The sequence below is a fragment of the Tyto alba genome, unplaced genomic scaffold, assembly GCF_018691265.1.
Source record: "Tyto alba isolate M040663 unplaced genomic scaffold, T.alba_DEE_v4.0 Super-Scaffold_22, whole genome shotgun sequence".
NCBI lineage: Eukaryota > Metazoa > Chordata > Aves > Strigiformes > Tytonidae > Tyto > Tyto alba.
The window spans coordinates 4,959,676-4,977,384 of NW_024881296.1; the positions used below are offsets into that span (position 1 = coordinate 4,959,676).

Below are 17,709 nucleotides of genomic sequence, written 5' to 3' on the forward strand. Positions count from 1 at the left end.
ATTCCCCAAACACCTTCTATGACAACATCTCAAAACCCTTCATGAACATTAGCTATTCCTCATTATCTTCCTTTGCGATGGAAAACAGAAAAGCCACTTTGCTAGCAACAAGGGAAGGCATGAGTGTTGACTTGCTCGTAGTCATGGAGGAAAACCATGGTGGGCTTGGTATGAGAGAGGAGAAAAAAGAAAACCAAACTCCCAAAGTAAACTCTTCAGTTCCTGCAGTTGCAGAAACATGGCATATCACCAGCAGCAGTGCTTCTGGGGTTAGGTGGGAACACCACCGTCACTACTTCAAAATGATTGGGGTTAGGGAGCTCTGGTAGATCTTTGTTGTTTTGTTTTTTGTGTTTTTTGTTTGATTGTTTGTTTGTTTGTTTTTTTGTTTGTTTGTTTTTGTTGTTGTTGTTTGTTTGTTTGTTTTTGTGATGGTAAGGATTTCCAGGACAAAAAATCCTTATGGAAGAAATATCCTGTTCTACAGCCTCTGCACCAGGGCCACGCTTCCTTTTCAGCACGGGACGTAGTGCAAGGCAGGCACAGCTCCCTGCTGCGCCCATCGGCTGTACCCCACAGGCAGGTAGCCCCGCAACAGCGTTGTTCATCACCAGCAAACTCAAACCAGTTTAGACCCTCACGCCTCTGTTATTTTAACCAATCTTTGTGATTATGGTGGCTAAAGGGAAATAAAAAATCTTACAGAATCGGATACAATTGCCCTGGGAAACCTTGCTGGCTTCTTTCAGGTTGATCTGCTTTAGACCTCCTCCCACTTGCAGGGCCCCCCATCCCTCCCCCTACACACAGCCATCTCCCTGCAGCCACAGGCAGGTTTGGGAAGGGCAGGACTGTCCCGTTATCACCTGCTCCCCCAGCACGGCCGGCAGTGCTGTGGGCCTCGCACCACGCCAGTGGCCAGCCCTTCTTCTGCTCTCTGTGCCCCTTCCCCAGTGCTGCCCTAGCCAGCGCAACACCAGCAGCCCGAGCGCTGCACCAGCCACTGTTAATGGCAGTGTAAGCTCATTTTATTTTGCACGCAAACAGATGAGGTGATGTCTGTGTCTGAAGGACCGGCAGGTACAAGGTAACTTGGGACAAGGGCCACTGTCCCCTGCCACCGCTGCAGCACTGCCTGTGGGAGCCCCCCTGGCCCTGCCTGAGTGTGCCGGACACCAGGGCTGCTCTTTCCCTGGGAAAAGGACAGAGCTGCATCCGTACAGAAGTCCCCTCACATTCATGTACCTGAACCCCTACCCACAGCACTCCCGCTTTGGCAAAAGAGGACAACCTAAACAGAATTGCTGAGGCATGACCTCTTTTGCAAATACAACCCAGGTCCCCATGCCTCTGTGAGCCGGGGGCGAGGACTGATGCCTTTTGCCACTGGCTTTAGGCTGCTCATCTCTGAGCATGTGTGAGAGCTTTTTTATAAGGCGGTCCTCTCCCTTTTCCCTCCCGCACTAGAGATTTATCATCTTTAAAGCCTTGTTTTCCCTGGAAGGGAGAGAAGCTGCTGGAAGCCAAGCAGTGAGGGCACAGCAGGGCAGGGAGGGCATGTTTGGAGGGTGTTATGGGCGGGAGGGGTGTGCCAAGGAAGAAAGCTGTTTCCAGGGATCTATATATATGCAGCTCCCTGAGGTGGGGTTACAGAGAGGCTCATTCCCGGGCTGCCTGTGGCACTCCCTGAACAACGGTGGCCAGAGCTGCCTCCGAGCCTCACGCTTTGGTTTCAGAGCATGGCCTTGAGCATGGGTTTGGCTGTGGTCCCTGCAAGCAGAAGAGGACAAGGTGCCCAGGGTTGCCGCAGTGCCGGAGGTTTGCACGCTGCTGGCCCCACTTCTGCCCTGGAGCTGCACTGGTGTCAGCGCTGAGGGGCTGTTCAGGTCCTCTCAGCAAAGCCAAACCCAATAGATATTGTAGGTCAAAGTGCTTTTAGTTTCTGCAGTTTTGGAGCCCCAGGGGAGAAGCATGTTGGAGTGCCAGTTCCTTTTCCCAAACGGGGAACAGAACCGTGACATTTTGTGGGAGGTGGCCCACCTGGGCCACATGCTGTTCTCTGTGCGATGCAGATTATCACATTAGCAAAATCTCTACCCAAATGAAATTAGGAAACACCTTCAGTGCCCGCATCTTCTCCAAGATTCCCTTTGCTCTTCTGCTCAGAGACTCCCTCAAGTCTGTCCCTTATAACTCAGGTTTTCCCTGTTACTTAGCTTCTGAAAAAATTTTGCTAACAGCCGAGACATCTGCAGACCCTGGGGAAGCTTACATCAAAACCCAGCCATGGCTGTGCCTCCCGAGCTCATTTAAACAGCCACTCATAACTTTTGTCCCTTCAAGGACTCTTTCTTTCTCTGGATTTTCCATCCCTTGGTGATATTTGCATCCAGGGAATCTTTTCAAGTTGCCCACTGGGTGTAACTGCAGAGCCAAGTTACGGAGGGTTGTCCTGCACTACAGGTCCAGCCAGCTGTGAGGCAAGCAGTGAGTTGCAGCCCCAGAGGATGCTGGTGGTGCATTTGCACCATTACCCTCCCTCCCACGGCACATCAGTGTCCTGCCTCCTTCCTCCTATTCCCTTTTACTCCTCTGCAGTCACATTTATTCCTTTGCTTCCCCCAAAACAGAGGATGCCGGTCCTGGTGATCCTTTGCCTGCTGCCAACAGCACTGTTACAGATGCAGAGAGGATAATGAAATTATCAAGAAATGCACAACAAAGACCAAACCCTGACTGCTGCACACAAGTGAAATTTCCCAAAACACCTTCCCAACAGCAGGGCTTGTGAGCCATGTGAAAATCCCACTCACCTGTTTCCAAACAATCTGTGCCTGCAATTGCTAAAAATCACAAGCCCAAACAAAAAGCTGGTTTCAGATCAAAAAACCTGTTTTGGTTTGAAATTAAAACCTCAACAGGTTTGGTTTCGAAGGCTTACAAATTCATTGCCTCCCAGTTCATTCACTGAGCAACCAAAACAAGAAACCAGTCTTTATTATTTTTTTTTTTTTCAGCTGTAAAAATGCACTTTTTGGCACTTAACTTCGACAGGATGAAATTAGCGCTAAAGCTATTGAGAATAGCTGATGCTGGGGGCTAGTACAAGACAAAATGCTGCTGTTGGAGACAGCAGAGACAGCTGCCAGTGGCAGCATCAGCCACCCCGTGCAAGGCAGTGCCCACGCAATGCCCCGGCTGCTGGAGGATCGCCCTCTGCCCACGGCTGCGCTCAGGAGCAGTCCTAAACCCAAGTTTGGCACCACAAAACCTAGGTCTTCATTCAGAGGGAGAAAGCATCCCCTGCCCCCACTGACTCTGATCAGGCTGGAGAGAGGGGTGGCTGGCTCAGTGTCACTCCCCCCCAGAATCAGCCCCTTCCATTGGGGGTTTAGGACCCAAACTTTAATCATGCAGGTGGAAAAGCTGAGTCTATGCAGGTACCCTACATCGATCGCTGACTAATCTGTGAGGCTGCTTTTCTAACTTAACTTTTTTCTGTTCTTCTAAAGCAGCCTTTTAATCGAATAGCAGAAGCAGGTCCTAAAATCCATCTCATAACACCACTGAAGCCACAATTAAACCCGAGATCAGGGGTCAAGGACTGAGGACTTAACATTAGTTAATCACCTCCCCAAATCCCAACACAGAGCTGTCAGATGAAAAAAGTGCCACCAAACAACAACTTGTGCACATGGAAAGTAAAAGCTCATGTTTAGTTGTAAAGAAGCAGCCGTGTCCCTGCTTTCCAGTCCAGCCCCAGTCACTCAGAGAGGGATCTTGGCTCAGGAGCTCCTAGGGCTGCCCAGGGGGTCTCCCTGCCCCCAGATACCAGCGAAGGATCAGGCCAGCTCCTCCAGTTGGCTTTTCCTTTGGGATGGGGCTACAAAAAATGCACTCATGTATAGGTCTCAATTTAATGCAGGTAAACCCAGCCAAAATGTGGAACAAGTGCACCCTTAGCCTAGTCACAGCAGAGCAAAAAAACCTTCCTGGGCTGCAAATTTAGCTGAAAGTCATCTTTTATGTCCCAGCGTTGCTGTCTCTCGCAGCAAAGGGACACCCTAAAACTCAAGCACTGCTTTCCCGCCAGAGCCCTGTGCTCCAGGAAGGGTCCTCCTCCAAAGGCTGCCCGCTCCTGCACATGTGCCCTGACCCAGGGAGCTGTGCCAGGCCTGGCAGGGCTTTAGGGTGGCGGCTCCCTGAGGGAGCTGGGCACCTGGGGGAGGGAGGGGGGGAATGACACAGTAGAAGCAACGAGGAGCCCCAGAGCCCCCCACCCCAGTAAGAGAGAAGTGAGACAGGCAGGGGCAGCTTCCCCACCTCCCACCCTGCTCTGCCTCCCGGTAGGCAGAAAGGGCAGGCAAACACCTGCGGCAGGGGGAAGCCCCCCGGGTTTTCCTTCGGGCTCCCCAGGAGTCCCCGTGTGAAGGATCGGGCCCGGGAGGGCAGGGGAGGGGGTGGTCCCCTTGCAGGCAGCCCCTCATGCGTGACCACTGGCAAGGGCAAGCGTGTCAGGCAGGGTGAGGAAGTGGCCCTGGCTGCCCTCGGCCCCCCAGCGACAGCCTGCCCTGCCCGCGGGTTTCCCATAAGGGGAGTGGAAAGCTCTTTATTTAACCTGCAGCCGCCACCTGCCCTCAGCCCCAGCCTCGCCTCCATCCATCGTGCCTCGGAGCTGCAACAGCACGCTGGGGATATGATTTTGGCAGGCTGAGCCAACTAAAATCCTTGGCAAGCCAAGGCTCCAGGTGACCCTCTCCCCTCCCCGGGCCTAGGAGGAGCATGTTGCAGAGCGGGGGGCACCCACCTTGCGGCAGTGCGATGCAGCACGCAGCCACCCCCGGGCTGCTCTGCACTGCCTGCAGCCCCAGCGAGTCACAGGGAGTCACAGCTCCTTGGGCTGGGGTCCCATCCCCCCTCCTGCCTGGGGGGGGGTCCCAGCCCCCGCTGCTAAGATGACACGTGCTACGCCAGCAAGTGAGGGAAGAACACAAGCAAATGATGACAAACAACAGAATTAGGGGTGTGACAGAATGACTGATGATTTAATGCTTCTTGAAGTTTTTTGTTTCCTTCCACAGGGCATTGGTTTTAAAAACAAACAAAACGAGGTAAAATAAATTAATTTATGTACACTTTACATCCACTGTGTCACGTGGAGCTTTGCAGCAACAGTAACCAGAAATTGTTACAAAATAGAAAGTTACATGGCTGTTGCAGGTCCTCGGCAGCCTGCAACCTCGAAGGCTGTCATCCCGAGTGCAGTTGGCGGAGTGATGGTGTAAACATGTTTAGAAGCATTTACGGTGGACAATGGATGGGCCGGCTTCATCGTATTCCTGCTTTGTGATCCACATCTGCTGGAAGGTGGACAGGGAGGCCAGGATAGAGCCACCGATCCAGACAGAGTACTTACGCTCAGGTGGGGCAATGATCTAGAAAAAAAGCAGAGAGAGACAGGATCAGTAAACAAGCAGCCGCTGCGGGCAGCTGGCACAGGGGTGTGCAGGGCCCCACGAGCCGTTTGCAGGGGGGGGCAGAAGGCAGCTGCCTCTGCACCCGGGGCCCTTCGTGCTCCAGCCTTACCTTGATCTTCATTGTGCTGGGGGCCAGGGCTGTGATCTCCTTTTGCATGCGGTCAGCAATACCTGGGTACATGGTGGTACCCCCAGACATGACGTTGTTGGCGTACAGGTCCTTCCTGATGTCAATGTCGCACTTCATGATGCTGTTGTAGGTGGTCTCATGGATCCCTGCGGATTCCATACCTGGGGGCAGGGGAGGGGAGAAAGGGAGGCACAAGTTAGGCGCGAAGCGGAAGCTCTACGGGAGGAGGGCTCAGGAGAGAGGGAGGGGGGCACACACACCAATGAAGGAAGGCTGGAAGAGGGTTTCTGGGCAGCGGAAACGTTCGTTGCCGATGGTGATGACCTGCCCATCAGGCAGCTCGTAGCTCTTTTCAAGGGAGGAGGAAGAGGCAGCGGTGGCCATCTCGTTCTCAAAGTCCAGCGCCACATAGCACAGCTTCTCCTTGATGTCACGGACGATCTCACGTTCAGCTGTCAAGGGGGGAGCAAAGGCATCAGCGATCGCAAAGAAGGAACAGGGAACGCTTGCATCACCTCCATAGGTCTGCTGGGACCCCAGACCTCCAACCACACGCAAACTTCTCAACAGGGAATGCTCATGGGGCTTTTCAACAGAGCGAGAGGCTGCAGCATCCCTGGAAGTGCAAGGGTTGGAAGGGAGAGGAGAAGTTTTGGGGGGAGGGACCAGTGCTTACCTGTGGTGACGAAGGAATAGCCACGCTCAGTCAGGATCTTCATCAGGTAGTCAGTGAGGTCCCGGCCGGCCAGATCCAAGCGCATGATGGCATGGGGCAGGGCATACCCTTCATAGATGGGGACATTGTGTGTCACACCATCGCCGGAGTCCAGCACAATACCTGTGGAAACAAGAAGCAGCCACCTGAGACGCAGCCCACAAAGGGTCCTGCCCTGGGTGGCAGAGCACTTGTCAGCTGCAGGGGACCAGTCTCGTCCATCCTTGCGTGTGGAAAAGGGTGAGCAGGACACTGGCACTCACCAGTGGTACGGCCAGAGGCATACAGGGACAGCACAGCCTGGATGGCCACATACATGGCAGGGACGTTGAAGGTCTCGAACATGATTTGGGTCATCTTTTCACGGTTGGCTTTGGGGTTAAGGGGGGCCTCGGTGAGCAGGGTGGGGTGCTCCTCAGGGGCGACGCGCAGCTCGTTGTAGAAGGTGTGGTGCCAGATCTTCTCCATGTCATCCCAGTTTGTGATGATGCCATGTTCAATGGGGTACTTCAGGGTCAGGATACCTCTCTTGCTCTGGGCTTCGTCTCCTACGTAGGAGTCCTTCTGACCCATACCCACCATGACGCCCTGCAGGGGAGGAAAGAGGCTCAGCGACCTCTCCACGGGTGGCAGCATGGGGCTCCGCAGCACGCTGGGCATCCTCCCTCCACGCAGGGGGCCGGGAGGCAGCGGGGCCCCACCACCGTGGCTGTGGCCGAGCTGGGGGGGGAGGCTCGGCTCGGAGGGGGACGGCGCCGTACCTGGTGGCGGGGGCGGCCCACGATGGAGGGGAACACGGCCCTGGGGGCGTCATCCCCGGCGAAGCCGGCCTTCACCAGGCCGGAGCCGTTGTCGCACACAAGCGCGGTGGTCTCGTCCTCGTCGCACATGGTGTCGGCTGTCTGAGGGTGGGGGGGGGGGGACACGGGCTGAGCCTCACGGCCGGGCCGGGCCGGGCCGGGCCGGCGCAAGGAGGGGGGCGGCGGGGCCGGGGCTTACCTGGGCTGGCTGCGGGCTCGGCTGGCAGAGAGGCCTCCCGCTCCTCGCCGGGTAGCTCGTGGACCGCCGCCGGCCGCCCAGCCTTTTATCGCGGCGGGCGGCGGCAGCGGCCGGCCCCCAGGAATGCGGCCCCGGCCGTCGCCATATTTGGGCGTCGGGCCCGTCGCGGCCCCGGCCCCGGCGCTGCCCAAAGAAGGCGCTCCTGGCCGCGGCCCAGGTGAGCCGGGCCCGGCCGTATAAGGAGCGTCTGCCGGACCCCCCCCCCACCGCTACCCGCCGCCGGGGCCGAAATAATCCCCCGGCACCGCCGGGCCCGTTAAGGGCAAAGCAGGTGGGGGCCGCCCCGGCGGGAGCGGGCCCGGGCCCTTCCCGCGGGGGCGGCCGCAGCGGGCCCGGGCCCGGCGGGGCGTGAGGGTGGAGCGGGGCCGGGGGGAGGCGAGGGGCCCTCGGCTGCGCGGCCGCCCCTCACCGCAGCCCGCGGGTTTGGGGCGGCGAAGGGAAATACCGGGGGCCGGGGCTGTAGGTAGAGGCGAGCGCCGGGGAGGAGAAGGGGAGCAGTGGGAGGCAGCGAAGGGACGAGGTGGATCTGTGGTTTGCACGCAACGCCGCCGCGGTACGCAGCGACAGCCCGCGCCAAAGCCACGCGCCGTGTTAAGCTGCGTGTTTTCTCTTTGCCATGACTTAAAAACGCATGGGATAACGCCTGTAAGGCGTGCACCCGAAGAGCAACCCGGTGAAGCATTCATCCCGGTGACTGATCCCAGAAGCCTGACGTAGCCACGAATGCTGGTGCTATTACCGAGCACCCATTGCTGGCCGCTGCAGCTCACCCCTTCCAAAAGGGCTTGCAGCCTCATAGGCAAGTCATTTCTGAAGAGCTGAAGGTACTGTGCGAGTGAAGAGGTACAGTTCCTCTTCTTCCGCTATGGATATTTCAGCAGATTCCACGTGGGACACTTCAAAGATTTTATACAGCAATTCTGGTTACTGATGGAAAGAAGAGGCAGTAACGCAAGCAGATTTGCAGCCCTGCCAATGAGTCAATACATGGAATCATTTAAACTTTCAAGACCTCTGAAGGCACAACTGGCCAAGGGTAAATCCTTTTAAAATTTAGCAGAAGGGAGTCAGGAGAGGAGGAAGAAGAATCAGTAAGCTAGAAGCACTCATGCTGTGAGGAGTCTCATGCAAGTGAAGGTGTTTTTGCAACCAATTTCCTCCACAGCCAGGCAGAGCAGATGGGTCAACAGAGAAGCAAACAACTTTTCTCCTCTGTTTAATTTCTATGTCCTCCAGTTTGGCAGTGTCCCTCTTTACCTCTGGCAGCTCTCAATTTCGTTCTGCTATAGATTTTCACTTCCTGACAAGTTATTGTATTGAAGTACGCTGGGGATAAAACATGCTATTCTCTCATACTGTTCTTTGACTTCTCGTGTTATTCTTCAATTCTGTCATCGACAACTGGCAGTACAAAAATCGGAAGCCTGAAAGCACTTAAAGGCATCACAGCCATCAAATCTATTTACAGAACTGTAATGCTCCGTCATGGTTTCCAAAATATGGTCAGTTGTGTTGAATCAAAAATCAAGTAACAGAAAGACTAACATCGCTGAAAGATAAACATTCTTAATCCTTCAATGAAACCTGACACAAACATAAACACACTCTAGCCCTTCCGTTTCTTCTAATTTTTTTCTCTACTCCAATCTCATTTAAAGCAAAATGCCCAATGGCAATGTTAAATTCTTACAGTTCTGCATAAAAGATCATTTTCCACAGGAATATCTGATGTTTAACTGGACTCATGAAATTAATTGGGTTTTGGTCCCAAGTCAGAACACATTTGAAGTTGGTTTCCAGAACTGATCTGGGCACAGACAGGAGCACTATCCCCAACACACAGCTTCTGAAACTTATCACAGATGATGACTGATAAGCCTTCCCACCACTCTGGTGACAACAGAGGATAGAAGTGTAGACATCCTGTACTGTATATATTTTCCATTACTGAGAAAAAAAATAACAAACAATATGTATTTCCTTATTCAAAAGGAACCACCCATGCTCCTTAAGCCATTTTAACCAAAACCTGAATCTTGTTGTCCCAGTTCATTTGTTTTTGTTACACACAGAAACAACCTAGAGTTCTGGCACGACCTTTGCTATGCAGTGGTAAATGAAGGCATCCTCCCCATATGGTAACCTGAGACAGGAGTTCTGCACCAGAACAGCTTATTGCATAATGAGACGGAAGACAGAGGAGTAACCCCCAAATCCCAGCCTCTTCAAGCTTCCCAACAGAATAGTGAACCAGCTCAACATTCCTCACACAAGAACATTAAACTTCAGTTTAGACATGGACGTTATTTTAATGAGGTTTTATTTAAGTAAACTCATTCCCCTAGCCTTCTGTTTTGGCAACAGTTGGATGGAAAGCCTTTGTACAAATGCCAAATGCCTCCCAACCCAGCAGCAGAATAAAACATTAGTTGCAAAGCCTATGTGACTGATTATTTCCCAAGAACCTGGTGAATGCTTTTACACCAACCAGAATAAACCCAGCCCAGCAGAGCAGCCAGGCACTTTGAAAGGGATGGACAGCTAAGGATGATGAGAAACGCCTGCTCCTGGAGCAAGCTGTCCTGGGCTCACCCTGCTGCTCCTGACAAAACACAGTCTAGGAAGGGATGAGATATCCCCAAAGTGTTTTGCTGTGGATGGCCATTAAAGAGATTCTTCTTCAAGCAAAATTTAAGAGTCTAGTAAAAGTTCGGGTAGAATGTATTTTGGCAGGGGGTGGCAATTTTCTCCCAAAATGTTAGATTTATCAGTAATGTGAAACCACCTTTAAACTTCCATTTAAGCAAGCACGTGGAATTCTTCTGAGGCTTTAAACCACCCACTCATTTGAAGCCACAGCTGGGAGTTATACCTGTACTTCTCTCTCTCAGCCACGCAAGGCTGCAAAAGAGCAAAGTTTGCTTCTTAGAACAATCTTAGAAGATGACTGCTAGTGCATTTCTTTCCCATATTAGTTAGAACCTCTCTAGATAAATCTATTCTTCCAAACATGTTCAGACTCTCAGCCCAGCTTACTGTATTAGTACAGGGAGCAGGGTAAGTCACAGAAGGGGAGCTGTGCTTTTAAAACTAGAAACTGGATTCTTTTCAACCAATTTAACTTCTGACCTTCTCAGCTGTTGGATCGAGTTGTTGCAGCAGGCATCAAGCCAGACAAGTAAAACATAAGGGCAGGCAAGTTGCTCTGCATTCACGCTCTGGCTGTTGAGCTACTTGCAAAAGAAAGGTGCAACAGGTCAGATTAAATAAAAGTTACTCCAAAGATTAAAATCTGCTGGTAATCAGAATAATTAAAAGTGATTTTTTTTTTTTTTAATTCACATGGGCAGCATGTGAAAAATTAGTAGCATCAACGAGTAGCACTAGTCATCAAGTAAGGAAGATCATGCTGGACTCCCAGACTGCCATAACTGCTCTCTAGGTTCAAGCAGTTGCTGTGAATGACTGCACAGTGAGCTGCTAATCTCATTTTTACATGTGTTCTATACATCTGGATGTAACTTGAAAGTTAAATAGATAAACATTTTAATATTTTGGTAAGTTTAACGTTACAGATATAAACCGAAAGAAGAGTACATTTACTGGACCAGAGGATGTTGAATGAGAACGGTTCTTTATGCCTTTCTACCACGTACAGAGTGACCAGGGACAACCCAGTTATCATTTTTGTACCAGTAATCTTTAACACAAAATCGGAATGACCTAGTTTCTCTAGCAAAAAGTGTTGTACGGAGAAAGAGTAATCTTAGGGGATAATTTGTTTCTTAAGCAAGCTAGAGAGTCACCCAGCATTCATGCTTTCACAGTATGTTCTCTGAACTGAAACCACAGCCCCAGTGAAGTGAAAGCAGAAGCTTCTACCTCCTGCAGTAGGTCCCACATTTCACCCTGTGTATCTTTGAGTCTCAGGCAGGACTCATTAGCAAAGACGTAAAATGAAACAGAAAGTTTATGAAAGGCAAAGAAAACAAAAGCTTTATTTTTCTTAAGCCTGAAAACACATCTCTGCCTCCTCTGACTACAGTGTCAGTGTCTATAAATTTAAGACCAAGTATATTACTCACCTAGACTTTCATTACAAAGTTTTAGCATAAAAAAAAAAAAAAAATCAAACAATGCAAAAAACTATACATTAATTCAACAGGTCTTTAGAAAAAAAATATTAAAAAAAAAAAAAATAGTGAGAATCATGCTTGTCCCTGAACATAGAGTTCATAGTTTGCCCTTAACACAAATTCAAAGTAAGCATTATATTTCAAGTTGCCAAGTTCATTTGCTTGCAGCAAGTCCTTCACCTCCGGTAAATATTCACTTAACTTAACTCCTACAACACAAAACCTTTTATTACAGCACTGATAAAAGTACTTTGCATTAGCAGTTAAGATCATTTTTAAGTAAGTACCTGTACCTGCCTCAGAGTTAAATTACTCTTTTGGAATTGAGACAATCTAATTCTATTACATGTGTCAAGAAATACAAGAAAGCTTAAGTAGCCTGTAGAATGGAGCTTTAAAAAAAAAAAAAAGAAAAAATTTCCTACCCAAACAAAACTTCTCAGTGAATTTATGATTAAACTTAAAATCCTTAAAACTAAAATCCAAGTCTTCACATAACATGTCACCAAAAAAAAAAAGATAAAAGATCAGTCATATAATAAATCATTATATCATCAGTTACAACAGTCAGTGGTGTGAGATTCTTACAAAAGGAAAGAAACTGACAGGATTGAACACCCAAAACTAGAACTGTTCTGAAGAACTTAATTTTTGTATTTTTGACATGGAGCCTTCTTCTGTTCTGGAAAAAGTTCACATGCAATAGTATTTAAAATGGACTTTGACTCTAAACTGCTTCCCTCCCGTCCCATCCCCAGCTGTAACTTCCATGGCTATAACTTCCCATGGTCAGCTTTAACTTTGGGGAGGGTCATTTTTTTTTTTTTTTTTTTTTTTGCTTTTGGAGAGGGAAGACAAAACCAAAAACCATTTAAACTAAACTAGATTAAGATCTTCTGAATGACAGACAAAAAGTTATTAATTCCTCACCTTACAGAAGATACGTATTTAACTTCAGAAGACATGCTTTATCGTACAGTAAGGAACTGCTAAAAATCTGATGGCTGCTCTGCTGAGCGAATAAATTCAGGGTACTAAGTTTACAACCAAGAAACCTGCTTACCTCTTACCCCCTCAACATTTTAGAGAGATAATTAGCTCCATATAATTTTAATTTTCTAGTGGAATGCATATAGAAGTTTTTATTATTCTGAAAATTTATTAATGCTACTTATTATTTATTAGTGTTCATCTTAAGCAGCTTTTGAAACAACAACTTCAAGAAGTTCAATTAGATTTAAGCACACTTTACCTTCTTTCAATAGTTTTTGTAATATTTTCACAAATATACTGTCTTTAGATGCTTCAATTGGATCATCTTTACCATCTGAACTGGACCATCTGCAAATCAAAGAATAATTTGTGGAAAGAACTGCACAGATGAAATAAAATGAAAACTAACAAGAAAAATACACAGTAAATTTTATAAATTTTAGAAGGTGATTAATACGTGTTCGCACATAAGTGTTATGTACTTGGCTACAGCTCAAAGGGTTTTTTTTCTATGTTGTGTTAATTATTCCTTATTCTAAGAGTAAAACTGCAATAAAATTACATTACTGTAACAGTCTAGTTTGGAGGACAATATAAATGCTTCCTGTCTTCAAAACTGTAGAGGAAAACATTATTTATTTGACAAAATAAAAAAATGTTATCAAATAAGAATTACCTATTTTCAGTAATTATATTTTATGACTAAGATGGAAGTATAGATTTATATTCTGGTAGAATAAAGGAAGAGCAGCAAGTTTGCTAACATATTGGGGAACAAAAAATGCAAGCACCACGAAAAGAGGAGGAAAAATACAATAAAATTTAAGTTGCAGGCCTGTAACAGCACACACATAAAACAAATACAGTTTATCTCATTTGTGATTAAATGTGAAGGTAAAGACTCGTGAATGCAAATCTCATCTGTAATAAAAACCCAGACAGATTTTTCTATGAGAAAGATTATTTTAAATGACAATTTTTTATCTTTGCATAGCTTTACGTGCAGCAGTTTTAAGTCAACACCAACCCAACTTCTTTTGCTGTGGTTCTAACCTTTGTTTTTAAAATTTCCTGTTCCATGTGTTAAAACTGCCAGACAAAACCAGTTCTCGTATCTCTCCCAAAGCCAACATGAACCTTCTTGGGCGATGCCATGGGACATGCTTGCAACAGATCTGGACCCAGCTCCCAGAAGCTACTACTTCACTGAAAACATGGTTTTACCCTGCACATCACTTGACACTCCCAAACTTCTAGGATTTCATCTTTAATTCTACTGGAAAGGAGGGAGGGAAAGGGAAGGGGGATTTGAGGACACAAGTCGCCCTTAGGCACGGAGGAGGACAGTGAGGACCCTACCAGAACACCAGGAGCACACTCGGCAAGGCTCTCCGTTCTGCTTAAGAACCTTACCACCCTTTGTGGCTGTTAAGCTAGAAAACAGATGCCATCCTTAAAAGCAGGTACTGTAACGTGTCAAACGCTTGCTGTTGCACACAGATGAAAATTAACACTACTTCTTTTGAAACAGTGATCAGCCTCTTTCTAAGCCTTTGTGAGCCAGCCTTGCTGGACTGGAAACTCAACCAGGACACCAAGTTTTCTAAACATTATTCAGTGCAAAGTGATCTTAAATCACATCTATTTAGCTAGCAGAGTGGGCAAAATCTTGTCAGCATTATATGATTTGAGTGGCTTAAATATTATGTCCAGAATTGTTCTCTGACCAGGGTAGACAGGACATAAACCGATTACTGAACTGGTGCCATGTAGGGGTTCTGGACTCTTCCATCTTGAAAACAACAGGAAGGGAAGAAACACTTGCAGTAGTGTGAACCTGTTTCTGCATATTATTTGTGTCATATGTGACAATAACTGAGTCATCCAACTAGGAATTTATTTTCTACAGACCACTGTCCTTTGGAATCTATCCTATGCAAAAGTGTGATGTCCAAATGCTGCTTATTTCCATTTTAATCACAAACAGCACAGTACATTTGGAATGTATTCTCTCCTCATCTTTTCTTCCTTAGGTCCTCCTGGAACACGGATGGGGGTTAGAAAAGCTGGGTAACTTTTGAAAATTAGAGAGGAAGGGGAGGAAATGTCACTTATTTAACCTGGGAGAGAAGAGTAGCACTGCTCGATGATAAGATCTTTCTGACCCATTGGATTCAGCCTATACTTGGTGTTGAACATCCACGAGTGGCTCTTAAGCAGTATTATTTAAGGCTTCAATTGCTTAACTCAAAAAGGTCATGAACCTGTCAGTGGGATTCAATGGCCAAAAATAAGTGAAATAAAAGTTTGCAGGAGTGACCTCTGCACATGTTGCTCTTAAAAAGCTTCTATCTTGAGATGCTTCAAAGGAGAAAAAGAGCTTCTGCATCAGCCATTTCTTTTACCTTAGCAAAGGGTTCAAGAATGAAAGCTGCATGGCCACTTTTCTGTCTCAGGTGCTGAGAATGTACAGTAGATTGCCAGTGAGCTCAGTGAACAAAGTACTAACAAGCTTTTTTTTGTTGGGGTTTCACTTTACAAATAAAGACACATTCAGATCACATACTTTATACTTTACTGATCTTATACTATGAAATTCAATCTTTTAAGTGAGCTAGAGAATACTGTACCAATATGCAATTCTGGAAAAGCATTCAGAAATATTTCCAGTCATTTATATTAGACTTACCCATCTCTTTGGAGAGCCTTACAGAGAATTTTAATTTTAAGATCATTTATATCCACTTCCTCTTCCTTCAATTCATAAGGAGAAAATGACAAGTTAAAACTTTTATTATTAAAAAAAAAAATAATCACTGTCACACAGATTATACCAACGAATTAGATTCTTCAGTTACTCAACATTGTTCTTAAATACATGTTATTTTAACATATGAACTGATCAGACTGTTGAAACACCAGAAACCGTTCATTTCCATTTGAAAACATGGCTCAGACTTTCTATGTCATCGCACAACTGCTGAAGACCAACTACCTTCATTTGAAAAAGGGCGTATTTTAAAGCACATGAACAAATACCAATTTGTATTTTATCAAGTTTTATTTTAAAATGTGCTAAACGGTGACTGAAGTCAAGGCTCTTTTTTTCAGCATGGCCAAGCTGACTTGCATGTGTTAGTGTCCACAGTAGGATGTACGTTTCAATAATGTATTAGTAAATGACTTCAAAGATAGACATTTGTCTTGGAAAGGGCAGTCCCTTCATTACACACAACTGAGATAATTGGTGTCAAAGCCTCTTTCAAAGTATAACGTCAGGAAAAAAAAAGACCAGATATTTTTTTCCACCTCTCAGTGTCCCAAAGTATCACTCCTACTTTAAATTCCCCTCATAAGAGGTAAGAGAAACCAGGAAGCCTTGAATTTAGAAATGTGCAAGCAAGAGGATGGGTCTCAAATTTATGCTATGCTTTTACAAGAGAAAAGCAGGGGAAAACTGGGGAACAGCTAGTTTTTAGACTCTAGTCTAAACAACCATCTCTAATTTGTGCTGAATGGTTCTACTGAAGTTATTAGAGACTCAAATATCAAAGCAAAAAATGATTCTGAAATCTCATGTTTTTAGAGTGACACAGAGAGAACCAAATGCGTTCACTCTATATTTTACTGCAAAATATTACTATTTGGACTATTTAGGTTGTCAAAATGAAGGGGGAAGTTAGAAAAAAAGCACTGAATTTTCTTTTTAAACAAAAGAGAACTAACTCAGAGTAACATGCTACTCTAAGTAGTAATACTCTTTTCTCAGTACACAAAATATCATGTAGTACTAAACACAACAAGTAAACATATTCATACATAAAGCAAAAACATCCCACCCAACTAGTTAATGACAGTAATGTTATTCTAAAGAAAATTTGATAAAAGAAATGTCATTAAAACCAATTTAAAATACATTTAAATTCTAAAGCCAATTTAAAGATATTTGTAATTATCAAACCAAAGTTATCGAAGACCAACAAAATGACAAAATGGTGTTTAAAAAGCACTACTACAGAGAGGGTCCTACAGACTAGCAGAAATCAGGATAATCAGAAAAGAGCTCTCATTTTCAATTGGTAAGGAGTACTTTCGCTAAAATAATTCAACTTCAGCTTTTTCGCAAAAAATGAAATTCAGGTTTGATGCTCCTCAGAAGTTAATTTATTCATGCTTAGTGGAAAATGACTCCTGACAAGAATGTAGATTATACAACAAGATGCAGTGATATGGCAGACAGCAAATCTGTGATCCAGTGCTATTTACATGTTAAAAAGCTGGTGACTATCCCACATTATCTCATGACAATCAGAGAAACTGCCAATAGGGAAGATGCAAGAACTAAACTACTGAAAACAGATGATCTTCGTCCTGTTTGGAGAAAGCCTGTAAGGAAGCAAGGCACTAAAAAAGAAACTACAGACTATAAATGGGAAGTGAAGATGAGTGTCATTTTTCTTAAGTGATCTAAACCACATTTGGCATGAAGTCTCCAGTGACTTAAAAACAAACTGAAAAAATACATCAGGGGTTATTTTTAATTACTGTACACTAGTTAATATGTTAACTAGCTACCAACGCACCACCCTAGCTTAAGTAACATTAAAAAAATCTCTGGCTTAGAAATCCTTAAAAAAACCCTTTTCCTACCTCATCAATATATTCCAGCAGATCAAGTGCTTTCTTGAAGTCATACTCATTGGCCCTTCTGTTCTCATCACATATGTATATCTATGATACAAGAGATTAACGTAGAGAATTATTTTTAGCCTACAAACTAATGTAACTGATATCATAGACAACTCATTGTGGGAAGACCACCATGTATTTTCCACTTGCATGACCTTCTCATGAAAATATGTCTTGATTCAACTGCGAGTATTTTTATAGTAAGGAATATACTTAAGGTTTTAAAGCAGCATTCCACCTACATGACAATGGTCTGTGGACAAATGATATTGGATATAAGGCTGCTAGGTTTCAAATTTAAATGCCATTTAAGGCTGTAACGTTCCTGGACTATTGTAGCCAGAGCTCAGCTCCACAAATAAGGTCTCAGAATTATTTTGGTAATTAAGCTCAAAGCAGTACTTAAGCACACGTACTACTGCCTTTCACCTTTTAAAAACAGACAAGTTCACTATCAATATTTAAGCCCCCCCCCATATCAAAATTCCAAATTAGTACCTCAAAGGAAAA

At 46.0% G+C, this 17,709-nt stretch overlaps 2 protein-coding genes across 2 annotated transcripts in view; both read right to left on the reverse strand.

Moving 5' to 3' along the window:
- Positions 1 to 5,017: 5,017 nt before the first annotated feature.
- ACTA1 (actin alpha 1, skeletal muscle) lies at positions 5,018 to 11,240 on the reverse strand. Its single transcript, XM_042796248.1, has 8 exons — positions 7,721 to 11,240; positions 7,322 to 7,686; positions 7,084 to 7,224; positions 6,586 to 6,910; positions 6,284 to 6,445; positions 5,868 to 6,059; positions 5,587 to 5,768; positions 5,018 to 5,435 (listed from the first exon to the last, which is right to left on the reverse strand). The coding sequence occupies exons 1-8, from the start codon at positions 8,061 to 8,063 to the stop codon at positions 5,292 to 5,294; spliced, it is 1,854 nt and encodes a 617-aa protein (XP_042652182.1). The 5' UTR covers positions 8,064 to 11,240; the 3' UTR covers positions 5,018 to 5,291.
- Positions 11,241 to 11,350: 110 nt separating this feature from the next.
- Positions 11,351 to 17,709, reverse strand: part of NUP133 (nucleoporin 133) — a 35,647-nt gene continuing 29,288 nt past the window's right edge. The window contains exons 23-26 of the mRNA XM_032996627.2: positions 17,161 to 17,241; positions 15,200 to 15,264; positions 12,770 to 12,858; positions 11,351 to 11,726 (exon numbers count right to left, since the gene is read on the reverse strand). Of these exons, the coding sequence (XP_032852518.2) occupies positions 11,590 to 11,726; positions 12,770 to 12,858; positions 15,200 to 15,264; positions 17,161 to 17,241 (372 nt within the window). The 3' untranslated portion in view covers positions 11,351 to 11,589. The remainder of the gene's footprint in view (positions 11,727 to 12,769; positions 12,859 to 15,199; positions 15,265 to 17,160; positions 17,242 to 17,709) is intronic.

Bases quoted from the DNA above. Each gene is read 5' to 3' on its own strand.
- ACTA1 (XM_042796248.1), bottom strand. From the start codon at position 8,063: ATGCTTCACCGGGTTGCTCTTCGGGTGCACGCCTTACAGGCGTTATCC. The intron at 7,687-7,720 runs GGCCCGGGCCCG...CCCCGCGGGAAG, and splicing joins TCCACCCTCACGCCCCGCCG to GGCCCGGGCCCGCTCCCGCC. The intron at 5,436-5,586 runs GTAAGGCTGGAG...CTTTTTTTCTAG, and splicing joins CCAGCACAATGAAGATCAAG to ATCATTGCCCCACCTGAGCG.